This window comes from Populus nigra, chromosome 7 (genome assembly GCF_951802175.1).
Source record: "Populus nigra chromosome 7, ddPopNigr1.1, whole genome shotgun sequence".
In the NCBI taxonomy this organism is placed as follows: Eukaryota; Viridiplantae; Streptophyta; class Magnoliopsida; order Malpighiales; family Salicaceae; genus Populus; species Populus nigra.
The window spans coordinates 3,142,541-3,156,543 of NC_084858.1; the positions used below are offsets into that span (position 1 = coordinate 3,142,541).

Genomic DNA, 14,003 nt, shown 5'->3' on the forward strand with positions numbered 1-14,003 from the left:
CCGGGCGTATAGAAATTGCATTAAAATTAAAACAAATACTAAAAGAGTTCAATGTATTACTATTCACTCTTTTATTGTATTATTCACTTAGATAAAAATTGTTGTGGTAATAATAGAATTGTTTTTACCAAATAAACTTTCTATGCATCTTTCAGTTGAGGATATAATTGTTTTTTATTACTATTTTACTATGTAGCTAGACATATATTATTGTAGATTTAAACAGTGTAATAAAAAAATTATTTTTTTATAAAAAAAACATGTAGTTACGGTAAAATTATCTTTTTCATGAAATATATTTGGTATTAAAAAAATAATTGGAGACAAAATGATTTGTTTGAGTTTTTTTATACTATAATATAGATACTAATTAGCTTTTAAGAACATAAAAATTTAACTTTTATGTTGAAAATTTCTTTTATATTTTCAAGAAAAACAATAATGAAGATACAACCATATTTCTAAAAAAGAAAAATATACCTTAATATATTAAGAGATGTCTCCATTTTTTATTTATTAAAATAGTTAAAATTATAAATATCATGCTAGTTACTTAGATTCAGCTGTTTGGACACCTACTAGAACCAAAGTGTTTGGGTGGAGCGTGATTGATGATGTGCAAACTCTCTTAATTATGAGCATTGTTCACTGTGAAATTACGATTAGCCTCTAAATATCTTTTCTTTATTATCATTGACTCTTTTTTTTATTCGATTGTTGCCATATTCTTTTTATATTTCGTCTCATATTATTGTCTACTATTTAAATTAAATTATTAAATTACCTGATATTATTAGATCCATATTCAATATTAAGGTTTTTCTTTTTCTTTTTATGTAAAAAACATTGTCATCTCTTTGACTTTTTTTTTTTTAACATTAAAAAGAATTTAGACCGGTCCGCCTCTGAGCGCGGGTTCCTAGTTGACATCCATGGACAGTCCTGCATGCACTTCCCTTAGCTCAACCCTCACTTTCTCCCCCAAAAAATCCCACCAACAAATGTAACAAAAAAAGAAACCACAAGTCTCCCTCTATTCTCTCCTTTCCAAGCCCCGGAACACAAAGGTGTCATGGATTTCTCAGCCCTTCAGGCCAGACCTTCCACAGCGGGCTACTTCCCACTCCACCGGACCCAATTACACCCACGCATGCACTCTTTCTCTTCGCCCTACCCACCGCAGCAACAAAGCACCAAATCCCAAAAAACCCACAAATTGTTAGCCCTTTTAGCCACCCTTTTGACCATCCCTTTCCTTTTTTACCTTTTTTCTACTGCCCGAAAGATCCACCATTCCTCCAAATTTTCCAACCCTAATACCCGTTTTTTTAGTGTTGTTATTGATTCGGGCCGGGCCGGGTGTAGAGTCCGGGTCTATCAGTTGTTGGGGGAGGGGAATTTAGGTTTTAGTAATGGGCAGTTGCCATTGGTTACTGGGTCAATGAAGGTGAGGCCTGGATTGGCTGGGTTTGCGGAGGACCCGGATAATGCGGGTGGGTTGATTGAGGGCTTGGTTGAGTTTGCAAAAAAGAGAGTTCCGAGGAGGGACTGGGGGAATGCCGGGGTGCAGTTGATGGTTAGGGGTGAGGAAATGGTGGGGTTGGAAGGGAAGTTGAAAGAGAGGATTCTGGAGGTGTGTAGGAAGGTTTTGAGAGGGTCTGGGCTTGCATTTAAGGACGAATGGGCGCGTGTTATTGAAGGTTCGTGATAACGTGTTTGGCTTTATTTTGATTGTTTGTGGTGTTATGAATGTAATTTGATCTGGGTTTTTAATAATGAGGGGTGTTTAAGTTAGATATGTTGATATCCGGCATTAGAACTTGATTGTGTTAACTAGTAAATGAAATAGTTATGAGCGAAAAGTGGTCTCATTGGCTATGTGATGATTTGTTTAATTTAGGCAGATGATGTGGTTAACTTAATTGTGTTTTAAGTTTTTATTGAGTGGTGTTGATTTGAATGACATGTTGATGTGTTCTTCGATACAGAAGAAGAAAGGGGTGTTTATTCCTGGGTTGCTGTTAACTATGTTCATGGAACCATGGGAAGTGAACCTCACAAAACTACTGGGATGGTTGAGCTTGGTGGCAATTCTTTGCAGGTTCTTTTCTTGCCTCTTTTTTATGCTTGTAATTTCTGTCTACCTAGGTCAATGAAGTTATGAAAATAGCATGTTGACATTGGCATTTTGTAGCATTGAACTCACTATAAAAATAGTATATGGTTTACAATTGGTAAGATAGGGTTTGAAATTAGTAGAGTCAGATTGAATGAAGAAATGAGAAAAACAAAAGGGGAAAGGACGGAAAAATATGGGCAGAAAGGAGGATTTTTTTGTGCAATATTATATAATAGATGTCATGCCAAATACCATGAACCTCGATGGTGGTTGGTGGCTACACCAGTACACCTGTTGTTTCAGACCTGTCAATTCAAAAAAGAGTATACATTGTAAGATGACCTTGAAATCCCATTATTTACAGCTGTTACCAGTCCATTTTATGCTAGCCAGAAGATTAGTTTGCGAAAATATTCGAACAAAAAGCAGTCAAGAATGGGTTTATGTTTGGTACAAGTGAGTAGATTTATGGATTTAAGTGGCTAGTGATTCATGATAACTTTAGTGCCTTTGTTTACCTGGTCTGCTGGATAATTTTTTCACAGTTATAGAGGAATGATAATAACATCACACCAGAATATGTGCACTAAGACTTTGTTTGGATAAATGCTATTCTCAACAAGAATTTGAACAGTGTGACTAATAAATGCAGATTACATTTGCCTCAAGAGAAGCAGCACAAGTGCAATCTTCACGAAGGATAAAACTGGCTGGAGTTGCTTACAACCTTCAGGCACAAAGCTTACCAAAATTTGGCCAGGTGTTTCCCATATGTGTTACTTTGTTGATGATCAAAGTGTCAAATGTTCATCTCCTTTTGTTTTCCAGTCATCTTTCTGACTGATGCATGCTCTAAAATATCAAATTGACATTTCTGCTAGAAACAACTGTTGACAAAGTTTCTTACACTTTTGCTCTTGAAAGATTGAAATAGACATTATCTGCTGTCAGTTTAAGACTTTGTTTGGGATAGGGGTTTTCAAGTTGAAGGGAAGGAATGTTTTGCTTGGGAGCTCTTTTTCCCTGATAAAAAAAGGAGACTGAAGGGGTTAGGAGGGTTTATTGTCTTAGGATGGAATGGGACCATATTGTCTGTGTTTATTTGTGCTTTTTTGGTATCTGCATTCTGCAACAACTTTGCATTGGTTTTTGGTGTTTTGAAAGTAGTAGTGTTGAAGAAGGTGCCTAACTAGGGAGGGCCCATTGTTTTTGTACAGGACACAGCATGGGAATCACTGCATGAATGGCACAGCTCTAGAGATATGAGTTCATGTAAGTTTCTACACCGACCTTTTCTTTAGATGAAGGCTGAGTTTAGTGGGCATCAAAATTGAATAAGAATATCACAGTTACAAAACAAAAAAATAGATTAGAATATAGATCGAATAAAAGAATTTATATATGAATAATCTTAAAATAAATGTGATAACATAGAATAAAGTCTGATTTGGATTGTGATTGCCAATTTAAAAGATTTATTACTGATGAGCTGGTGCAATCACACCTATCAAAGAAACTAAAAGAATTATTGAAATGAATTCAAATGGAAGAAAAAAAACCTGTTGATAAATGAATTCCAATTTGTTGACCATTACTTGCCAAATCTTGCTCTATAATCTGGTCTGCTCTTGTAGTCCAAATAATCCCATACCATGTTGTGTCTGGAATAATAGTAATTAGTAAAACAAAAGGACTTGCATTGCTGCTCATACCATATTTTGCTGTAGTTGCTTTTGTTACCCCCCTAACAATTTATTCCTTTTGTTCTCAAAGCAAAAAATGGGCCCTGCTGTTGTCTTTGACATGATTAACTGTTGTTGTGGAAATACTTTTAAAGCTGTAACTATGTTTAAAGTAAAGTGTTGCAGATAATTTTGTGGGTTTGAGCAGTACATTTTCCATTCAACATTGAAGAGGAAAGACTTTACCTTAAATCATGTGGCCTTGTATTGCAAATTTTACTCTTGTTGGTAATATATTGTATGTGAGTCAATCTAGTGAAAAACATTGATGCATGGTTGATGTTCTAATTTCAGATTTGAAAAATGTCATTGAATCACCAATCATAGCAAGTAAAATTATATTTGTGCAGCATCGGTTTATAGGGATGGGTTTGTTGGTAACCCTTGCATTCCCAAAGGATATGAGATGGCATATAATATAAGTGACCCAAAGCTTCTGCTGTCTCATGGAGCTGGAAACTTTACTGCATGCAGGATTGAAGTTTTGGCACTGTTGAAGAGCAGACAAGGTATCTTGTTCTCTTTTATCTTGATGGGTTTTTGTGCTGTTTGTATAATTTGATTGTGTTCTTTTGTATTGTTTGATCTGTGCTTTATAACAATTCCTAAACAGAAATTATTCATGTTACTTGAGCATTTTGGCATTTGGAATGGGCAAGAAATATGTTTATTGTGCATAGGCCATGTTATTATTATTGATAATATGCGATATTAAAAATGACAACTATCTCTGCTGTTGTTGAATGGACTTTCAGACTAATAGGCCAAGCAAAATTGCAGGGCGAGTTTGCTTGGTAGTCAAAATATGCTTCAAAATATGCTTTAAAACTGGATCAGCTATTATAAACCTTTAACTTAATTACCTTGCTGCTGAGACAAACTGCAATTTCTATTTTTATTCTGATAAACAAAGATGTCTAAATACTAGAAGTACTGAGCTTCTAATCGTGCTCTTGTTATCTAGTATCAACATATCAGGCATAAAACCCCATGTAACTACACATGGACTGCATTCCTTGTAGTTTATCTCCTCTCTGCTCCCTGTACTCTCTCAATCATGCATATTTGCCATTGCTGCAACACGTTCATGGTCTAATAGGTTTGTTTATTGTTGGCTGATATTTTCCTTGGTTAAACTGCTTGATGCCTTCGAAAGCCTTTTGATTCTTTAATATAAAAGAAAATAAAGAATTACTTTGTAATAATTCCTTTTTCAATGTTTTATTTATGCAGAGAAATGCTTGCATCCTCCTTGTAACGTTGTCTCCCCTTTTTTCATGGAGCTACAAAGCAAGCCTGTTTCTCAAAACAACGTGTTCTATGCTTCCGAGGTTTGTGAATAACGACATGAGTTGAAATTAAGGGCAACTTTTTTGTTACATAATTCGAAATGCATGTCATATGTGGACGTTCGTCTTTAATGTGTAAAAAATGTACCTATATCCGTGCTTGTAACCATGTTTATGTTTCTGTGATATGGTTTGAGTTGAAAAGAATAAGATAGTTTCTCAAAATGGGATTGAAAAACTCTTAGAGATAAGTCACACCACTGCTGAATAATAGCTTAACTTCACCACTCTTGGAATCCACCTAAGAGATAAGAAAATTTACTAAAAATACTTCAAAGAGTTCTATATTTCATGAACTTAACTTATTGAAGTACATGCTGAAAGCAGACAAAAATAAGCTAGGAACATCTCTCCAAGAATAGGAAAAGCCATCTTGACCAGCTTTAATGTTTGGAACAAACCTCCAGACATAGAAACCCAAATAGAATTAAAAAAAAAAAAAACATAATAGACACTTAGGAACCCCAAGCAGACTTGAATGTAACTTTAAACTAATTGGATTTCGCCAATTTGGCTGCAAGATGCAACCAAGTCCATATCCACAACTTGGGCTGAAAACTCTTCCATTGTGGGCTGAATACTCAAAGCTTTTTGGTCTGGATCTGAACTCGATCCACCACTATCACTCTGTCTCTCTCTCTGTTTTTTTTTCTTCCAGTTTTTTCTTACAAAAATGGTGAGAGGGTGAGTAGATTGTAACTATTATGGCTTGGCTTTATTTTATTAGTGCCATATTTATTATTTATTAGAACTGAGAGCTTGACAGGAGGGGCCTACATGGCATGGTTGTTCTGCCTGTGCTTCCTTAGGTCCGACCAATCCATTAGTTGCTGCACCCACCATGAAAGGCACAGTCGAAGGAAGCTAGTGCTCTAGGATTGGTAGCTTATTCCAGCTTCCAACTATATTCAATAGAGAATGCAATCCATAATCTCTATCCCCCAACCGATCAACTTGGCAATGAAGCATTGCCACTATATCACTAGCTGTTTGCTGGTTTCCTGGTGTCATACATTGCTAATAGCATTACTGTTGATTTTTTAGCCAAGAAGTAGTGAAACAGCACATTGACTTTAATTATCTAGACTAAGAATGCAAATGCTAGCAAAGCAACGTGCTTAGTTCAGCCAATCCAAGCTTTGCTAATATTCTAAGTCGTCTTGCTATGGTGGAGGCACTGTTATAAAATACTCCTGAGTGTGAGTTTATGTGCCTGAATGAGTGTAGACATTTCAACAGCATGTTGCTCAATTGACTTAATTTTCTTTGGTCAAATAACTATATGAAAAAGATATAATATTAATAAACAAAGTTTTAGATAGAAAAATGTAAGATCATATGTTAACTTGAATTCGCAGGAAAGGAAAAAAATCTCTAAATTGTACTTGAATATGTATTAGGAAATTTCCGCACTTGTTATTGCCTTTTACTATGCTTCTTAATACAGTGCAGACATCCTACACTTTTTTTCTCCTATAAGCTGCTCTGGTTGTTGCCTTTTCTTGCCTGCAAGTACTAAACCTTGTACAGTTTTTTGGGCTGGTTCCTAGGGTTTCTTTGTTTGAACTAGAGGCAGCTGGGAAACACTACTGTGAAGATGACTGGGATAAACTGAAAGATCAGCATCATAGCATCGATGATTTGGATCTGTTGAGATATTGTTTCTCTTCTGCCTACACGGTAGCTCTGCTGCACGACAGCCTTGGAGTATCAATGAATGATAAGAGGTACTATTGCTCTCCTTGCACCTTAGGTGTGTGTCAATCTTCTCCTTGTGTTCTTTTGTGAAACTTGCATGTAATTCATCCTGGCCTTGGTTGATGGTTGGGGATTTTGCAGCCTTGGTTCTTCAAGCAACCTTTTTTCAATACTTGGGAAAACCATCATGTGTTGAAAATGGGAGTAAGTTGGACACGGTAAAAGTTTGTAGGTCAAAACCGTATGCACTCAAGTATTACCTTGCAATCTTGAGGTGTCTTGGTCGTTTATGACCAGCCACTGGTATACCAAGCTTTGCATTTGAGCTGCAAATAAGGTGTCTTGGTTTGAATTAGTAAACTGGTCTTCTAGTGTCTTAATGTGCGAGACCCTGAACATGCAGTTCTATGTGCATGCATGAGCCTATGTTTGTGGGTGGACAGCATGAATGTTTCCGAGGTTTTCACTGTCTTAGAGAAAACAATCTTTCTTCAGCATGTTATCTATGATATCCAGTTGTTAGACGGCAAAAGATTTGGTGTCACTAATGAATTTGCATAACAAATTTTTTTTCCCCTGTAGGATTGGATTTGCAAATAATTCTGAAAGTGTTCCTTTTGACTGGACTCTTGGTGCTTTAATCTTTCAATCAATGCTGGAGCCCCTTGAATCGGAAATCAATAACCTTGATGAGATTGTTGGAGATGAGTCAGTGACGTATTTCTCATTATTTGCTGTTCTTTTAATAGCTTTGCTCGCAGCATTTTTTGTATTACAATTGCGAAAACCCCAGTTGAAAACAATATATGACCTAGAAAAGGGCCGTTATATAGTCACTCGTGTGCCCAGATAATTTTGTCCCTCACCCAATGCTCTTGTTCATGCAAGAATAATTTGTAAATTCTGCTGTATCTTTCTGAATTCTATCAATAATGTCTTAAATTCATGCACGAGAGAGCTGAATTATGGGATGAACAGCAAGGGGATCCCAAATTTTATAGTGCAGACGAGTATGTTACAATCAACATAAATTTGCTGAAGATTACTGTTGTAAAAGTAAATGCAGATGTCCGAAGATTACATCTTGCCATCAATTTGTTTGAAAGCAAGTGTTGTTTTCAGAACGTGGAGGGCTTGTATCCATGCTTCTTACTCGATGGAATTGATGTGAAAAATCTCAGTTTGTTTTAACCAAGAAAAAAAATGATTATTTTAAATAATTCAATCATACTAGGCTTGGACATCAAGAAATTCATATCCAATTATGTTCAGATCTGATTTAAATAATTATTTTAAATTCAAATTCAGATAGGAATAATAGAAAACTCAATGTACAGATATTCATCGCCATCCCTATTTGCAGGAATGCTTGGCATTTTACCAAACACTTCAGATAGAGTTATAACATGGCTTATGCAAAGTTACTTTAAAATTTTATGTCCAAACTAACAGGGGCCGATATATTTTTTCCAAACTAAACGTTTAAGGACCTAATTGTTTTTTTTAGAGCTACTAGATTTAATGTGCGAAAACTGTAATAACCCAAGGACTAAAAATGCCATGAAACCTTTAAAGACGTTCTTCAAATCGTGTGCAGAATTTACAGAATTCATGGACGGAAAATGAACAGGGACTCAAATTTAACAATAAAAGCTACTTAGGGATTCAATCGATATTACTTCCATACATGAGGGACGTGTTTGGAGTTTTTCAATTTTATAACTTTTTAACCCAAACAGACGGGAGAAGCTAGAAACAACCAGAAAATTAGAAGGAAAAAAAGTACACTCAAAAAACACATACAAAACCCTAGCTCCCCCCTCCTCCCTCACTCACTTCTCTACTCCCTCTCCCTCTCCCTCTCCCTCTCCCTATCTCTATCTCTCTGAATCTGCAACAATGGCAGCCATGATGGTAAGCGATCAATTTTTCTGTATTCTGACATGTAATCAGTAACTGAGTAACTAACTAACTGAGTGACTGAACTGACCGGCTCTGTTTGTGTTTTGAAACGAGAGCAGCAACCGCAGATCATACTGCTGAAAGAAGGAACCGACACGTCGCAAGGGAAAGCTCAGTTAGTAAGCAACATAAACGCGTGCACGGCGGTGGCGGATGTAGTGAGGACGACGTTAGGACCTCGTGGTATGGATAAATTGATCCACGACGATAAAGGAAATGTCACCATTTCTAATGACGGCGCCACGATTATGAAATTGCTCGACATTATTCATCCTGCCTCTAAGATCCTCGTTGATATCGCCAAGTCTCAGGACTCTGAGGTAATCAAGTAATTAATTTATATTTTAATTTTTTGTTGATTTTTTTTGGAAGTTTTTGCTCTTATTTTTTTTAAAAAAATTTCTTTAGATAATGGAGATTGAAATGTAGTGTTTTTTTTTCCCTCAGGGTTTTGTGGTTGAAAAAGTGGCGTTTTTTTTTAATGTTTTGTATGTCGTTTGAATTGATTGTTAATGTGATTTTTCGAGTGAATGTGATACTGGAATGTAAAATAGGATGAGGCGACTCGTGTTTTTGGCTGGAGGAAGATTCTTTTGTTGGAGAATTAGAGTGGGAGTACTGTTTTTGTTTTGAATGAGAAATTGTGAAGGTTAAGGAGGTGCCGGAGGAGTTTTTTTTCTTTGGAAATTTATTGTGTTTGCTAATAGGAGAGAGATTTTTCAAACATGTTTCCTTACTATATATCAGAAGCTTACTTTTTTGGAAACTCCAAGAGCTTTTTGTGAAAGGATTTATGGGCTGTTTATTGTTGAAGGTTAAAGTTAAACTGTTTCTTTTGTTATGCTGCAGGTTGGCGATGGAACTACTACTGTCGTTCTACTTGCAGGGGAGTTTTTGAAAGAGGCTAAACCTTTTGTAGAGGAAGGAGTCCACCCACAAAACTTAATACGTAGTTATAGAACTGCATGCAATTTGGTATGTGATTGTTATATTTGTGGTTGACATGTTAGGACTTGCTTTCTGGCATCTTAAATATTGAAAATGATGTTATAGGCAATTGAGAAGGTCAAAGAACTAGCTGTTAGCATAGAGGGTAAAAGTCTAGAGGAAAAGAAAAGTTTATTGGCTAAATGTGCTGCTACAACACTATCATCAAAACTTATTGGTGGTGAGAAGGAGTTCTTTGCATCAATGGTCGTGGATTCTGTGATTGCAATTGGGAATGATGACAGGCTAAATATGATTGGAATAAAGAAGGTAAACCTTTATGCTTTTGTATTTTTTCTTCCTATATTTTTTTGTCTCATTCTTCAAGTTATTCTGTGATAATTGGCAGTTTTATAAATAGCTTCAAGACATAGAATTTAGGAAATTGTGTGCGTTTGATTTTGAAATGCTGTTGAGGACATTTTATGATGAGAATCCGTGGTGTTCATAGTCATGTGGACGCTATAATGTCTAAGGCAGTTTGGCAACATGAGATCCTGGACCTGCACATAGAAATCTCCATTTTTTTTTTGTAATGTATTTGTTCATCATCTCAAAAGTTCTCAGATTCTGGTGTTGTGCTGAGCTGGTGGCTCCATAATGAAAAATGAAAAATTTTGACTTTGCAAATTTTCTGTTGCTAGTATATAATGAAAAAAAATTTGATTTCCTTGAGTGAACATTTGTGTTTGCCCCCATAGGTCCCAGGTGGTACTATGCGAGATTCATTTCTGGTTAATGGTGTTGCCTTTAAAAAGACGTTTTCTTATGCGGGTTTTGAACAACAACCAAAGAAGTTTGTGAATCCCAAGATACTCTTACTCAACATTGAGTTGGAGCTGAAATCTGAGAAAGAAAATGCTGAGATAAGGTAGGATTCGTTTTATTTTTTTTTTAAATTTTAAACTATACATTCCTATTAAGAACCCCCCACTATTTCAGGATCTAGGCTTAGTTGTTGTTGATATTTCTTTTGAGAGCTGATAATTGAAATTCCCAATGCTACTTTTCACACACTGTAGGTTGTCAGATCCATCTCAGTACCAGTCCATTGTTGATGCGGAATGGAATATCATTTATGACAAGTTGGATAAATGTGTGCAAAGTGGGGCAAAAGTGGTTCTTTCACGCCTTGCAATCGGTGATCTGGCAACACAGGTGGGTGCCTTTTGTTTCGTAAATGCTTTGATCTATTTCTGAGATTTTGAACTTCTGATTCTATTCTGAAATTGCATGGCCAGTATATCCTCTTACTTTTTGGTTAATTTTTTAGTTGGTACTCTTTTTTGTATAAGCCTTTTTTGGTCTTTCTGCTCATAAAACTTTTTCTCCACCAATATTGCATGTTTTTTTTTAAAAAAAAAACAATTACTATTTATATTCTAACAGGGTTGGTGTAACCACCTTACAAATTGCCGATTATGTCTACTTGAATTCTCTTAGATTTTCACAGACATGTGCAAGAAAGTTCTGTATGATTTCATATGTTAGTCTTATAGGACTTCACAGTATACTCCTTTTTGATGATATTGATCGATAGTTCAACATATGGATTGAAGAATGATGTGACTATTTAGCTGTATGGCTATCTATCTTGCTGAAAACTCTTATTTCTTCTATTTGTTTAGGATTAATAGTGGCATATTAATTAGATACCCTGTCTGTAACAGTATTTTGCTGATCGAGATATATTCTGTGCTGGTCGTGTAAGTGAAGAAGATCTGCAAAGAGTTGCTGCGGCAACTGGTGGAACTGTACAGACAACTGTCAACAACATAATTGATGAGGTCTTGCGATATCTTGATTTGGAAAAATCTGTTAAAAGTTTTAATCGATACAGTATGCTTGTAAACATTTTCTTTTCTTCATTCAATTTTTTAATTCTTGTCTGTTGTTTGGCCTAAAGGTTCTTGGGACTTGTGAGATTTTTGAGGAAAAGCAAGTTGGAAATGAGAGGTTTAATATTTTCAGTGGATGCCCTTCTGGAAGGACAGCCACCATTGTTCTTCGTGGTGGAGCTGACCAGGTTGGTAACTGTTGATATTATGGGTACTTGTGGTGCATTGGTTCTATTCTGACTCTGGTTTTTCATTATACTGTCATTATCAGTTCATTGAGGAGGCTGAACGGAGTTTACATGACGCAATCATGATAGTCAGAAGAGCTATGAAGAACTCAACTGTTGTTGCTGGTGGTGGTGCTATAGATGTATGAATCCTATTATGAGTGATGCATCATGATTATAATATTTGGAGAAATTGTGTTCGATAGTGACTAAACCTGTGATTTGCATGGCAGATGGAAATAAGTCGGTACTTGAGGCAGCATGCTCGCACTATAGCTGGGAAGTCTCAACTGTTTATCAACTCTTATGCAAAAGCCCTTGAGGTAATTAGCTAGTAGTGTGGTAATATTAAATATTCAACCTTTGTGGCATGGACTCCATGCATATGGTTTCAAAATTGTGAAAATGACCATCTTTATTGTGATCTACTAATCTTGATTTGCTAGGGAATCAATTTTCCGAGCTTGCATAGTTTATATTAAAAATGTTTGAAAGATTATGTATTTTACCTGCTATTGCATTGGTGAAAATCCACATCATAATGTTTTCCCATATTTTTAATACAATACTTTGTTAGCCCCTATCCTATGACATCATTCCTCCCTGTGGTTCTGTGCTTGGTTGAAAAGTAACTAAAAAATGTAGCACAGCTGATTCCAACTCCCAATATTGAGCATTCCATGCAAATGTTTTCCCCCCAGAGCCCCCACCTAAAGTAGAGTTCATGCGAGAGTTAGCTAGTCTATCACTCCCTGGTGAACAAAATGAGAGGTGTAGGACCTTTTTTTTTTTTTGTATTGGTGTTGCACCACAAAACATTTTAGATTAAAGTATGGGCTTGGATTATAAACTTAACAAGGTATACTGCACTCGTGTTGCAGGTTATCCCACGACAACTATGTGATAATGCTGGGTTTGATGCAACTGATGTGCTGAACAAACTAAGGCAGAAACATGCACTTCCATCTGGTAGGTCTTTAACTTGTTGGAATTGCCTTTTAAAATTTTTTTCATATGGCATTGCTTGAATGCTTTTATTACAGGTGAGGGTGCACCGTATGGAGTGGATATCAACACCGGTGGAATTGCAGATTCATTTTCAAACTTTGTTTGGGAGCCTTCGGTTGTGAAGGTGCTTGTCTATCTTCAACAATTTGATTATGAATACTGATTATCAATGAATTACACTGTTGCTCTTTTCATTTCTGCCTGCTGACTTGTATGTGATTTAAATCCTCGACCCAGATCAATGCTATAAATGCTGCTACGGAGGCTGCTTGTCTTATTTTAAGTGTGGATGAGACAGTAAAGAATCCCAAGGTAAAGTTAATACCTACTTTGCGGTGGTTTGAAATGAAATATTATTTTGAGTTCCTTGGATAATGGTGGTTTGCTTCTTTGTATAATAAGTTGCCACACTTATTTTAGCTAAAATATGTACTGTGGTTATTCAAAGTACTAGTGAAATATGCTACAACATAATGCATGTTAAGATATTTCTGTCACTCTGCATTCGAAAAAGTGTTTTAAATGTTTGTATTAATGTTCCTATCAGATCATAATGTGGAGCTTGTGCCAAGTTAAATCGGATCTGAAAATAACATGAACATCTCTATTCATGCATTTCTGTTTTTAAGCTGATTGTTTCCCATCATATATGATGTTGCAGTCTGAAAGCGCTCAGGGAGAAGCTGCTGCAGGTGCTATGGGTGGACGTGGGGGAGGTGGTTTCCGTGGCCGTGGACGGGGGATGCGAAGACGATGAGCTCACCAAATAGCAATTTTCTTGGAAGTGTAGGTGGATTAGTCAAGCTTTTGTCTACTTGATTTCAGTTTATTATGGGTTTCAAGTTGATGTTCAATCTTGATGTCTGGGATTTTGAACCCGAGTGGCGTTTTCTGTCTAGCTTCTTTCTGGATTATGGCAGCAGATTATTTTTCCTGCATGCCCTACCCCCTTGTCTGTAGGAGATCTTTTTTGAAATTTTAGTTTCCTTTATTTCAGAAGAAATGGTAGAAGGCAATAGCACTCACTCTTTTTTTACCCTTTTTTTTTAATTTATTTAACGCAATTTCTTGCG

General features: G+C 36.2%; 2 protein-coding genes across 2 annotated transcripts; both read left to right on the forward strand.

The window, feature by feature from the left end:
* Window positions 1-882: 882 nt before the first annotated feature.
* Window positions 883-7,858, forward strand: LOC133698507 (probable apyrase 6). The gene is made up of 8 exons (XM_062121453.1): window positions 883-1,700; window positions 1,989-2,101; window positions 2,772-2,879; window positions 3,337-3,391; window positions 4,212-4,370; window positions 5,095-5,192; window positions 6,741-6,937; window positions 7,491-7,858. The coding sequence occupies exons 1-8, from the start codon at window positions 1,073-1,075 to the stop codon at window positions 7,759-7,761; spliced, it is 1,629 nt and encodes a 542-aa protein (XP_061977437.1). The 5' UTR covers window positions 883-1,072; the 3' UTR covers window positions 7,762-7,858.
* Window positions 7,859-8,652: 794 nt separating this feature from the next.
* LOC133699487 (T-complex protein 1 subunit eta) lies at window positions 8,653-13,966 on the forward strand. Its single transcript, XM_062122737.1, has 14 exons — window positions 8,653-8,822; window positions 8,930-9,190; window positions 9,720-9,845; window positions 9,924-10,127; window positions 10,559-10,728; window positions 10,880-11,015; window positions 11,528-11,644; window positions 11,764-11,883; window positions 11,967-12,065; window positions 12,156-12,245; window positions 12,804-12,891; window positions 12,966-13,054; window positions 13,168-13,242; window positions 13,592-13,966. Exons 1-14 carry the CDS (start codon window positions 8,808-8,810, stop codon window positions 13,685-13,687), a joined length of 1,686 nt encoding a protein of 561 aa, XP_061978721.1. The 5' UTR covers window positions 8,653-8,807; the 3' UTR covers window positions 13,688-13,966.
* The last annotated feature ends 37 nt before the right edge of the window (window positions 13,967-14,003 follow it).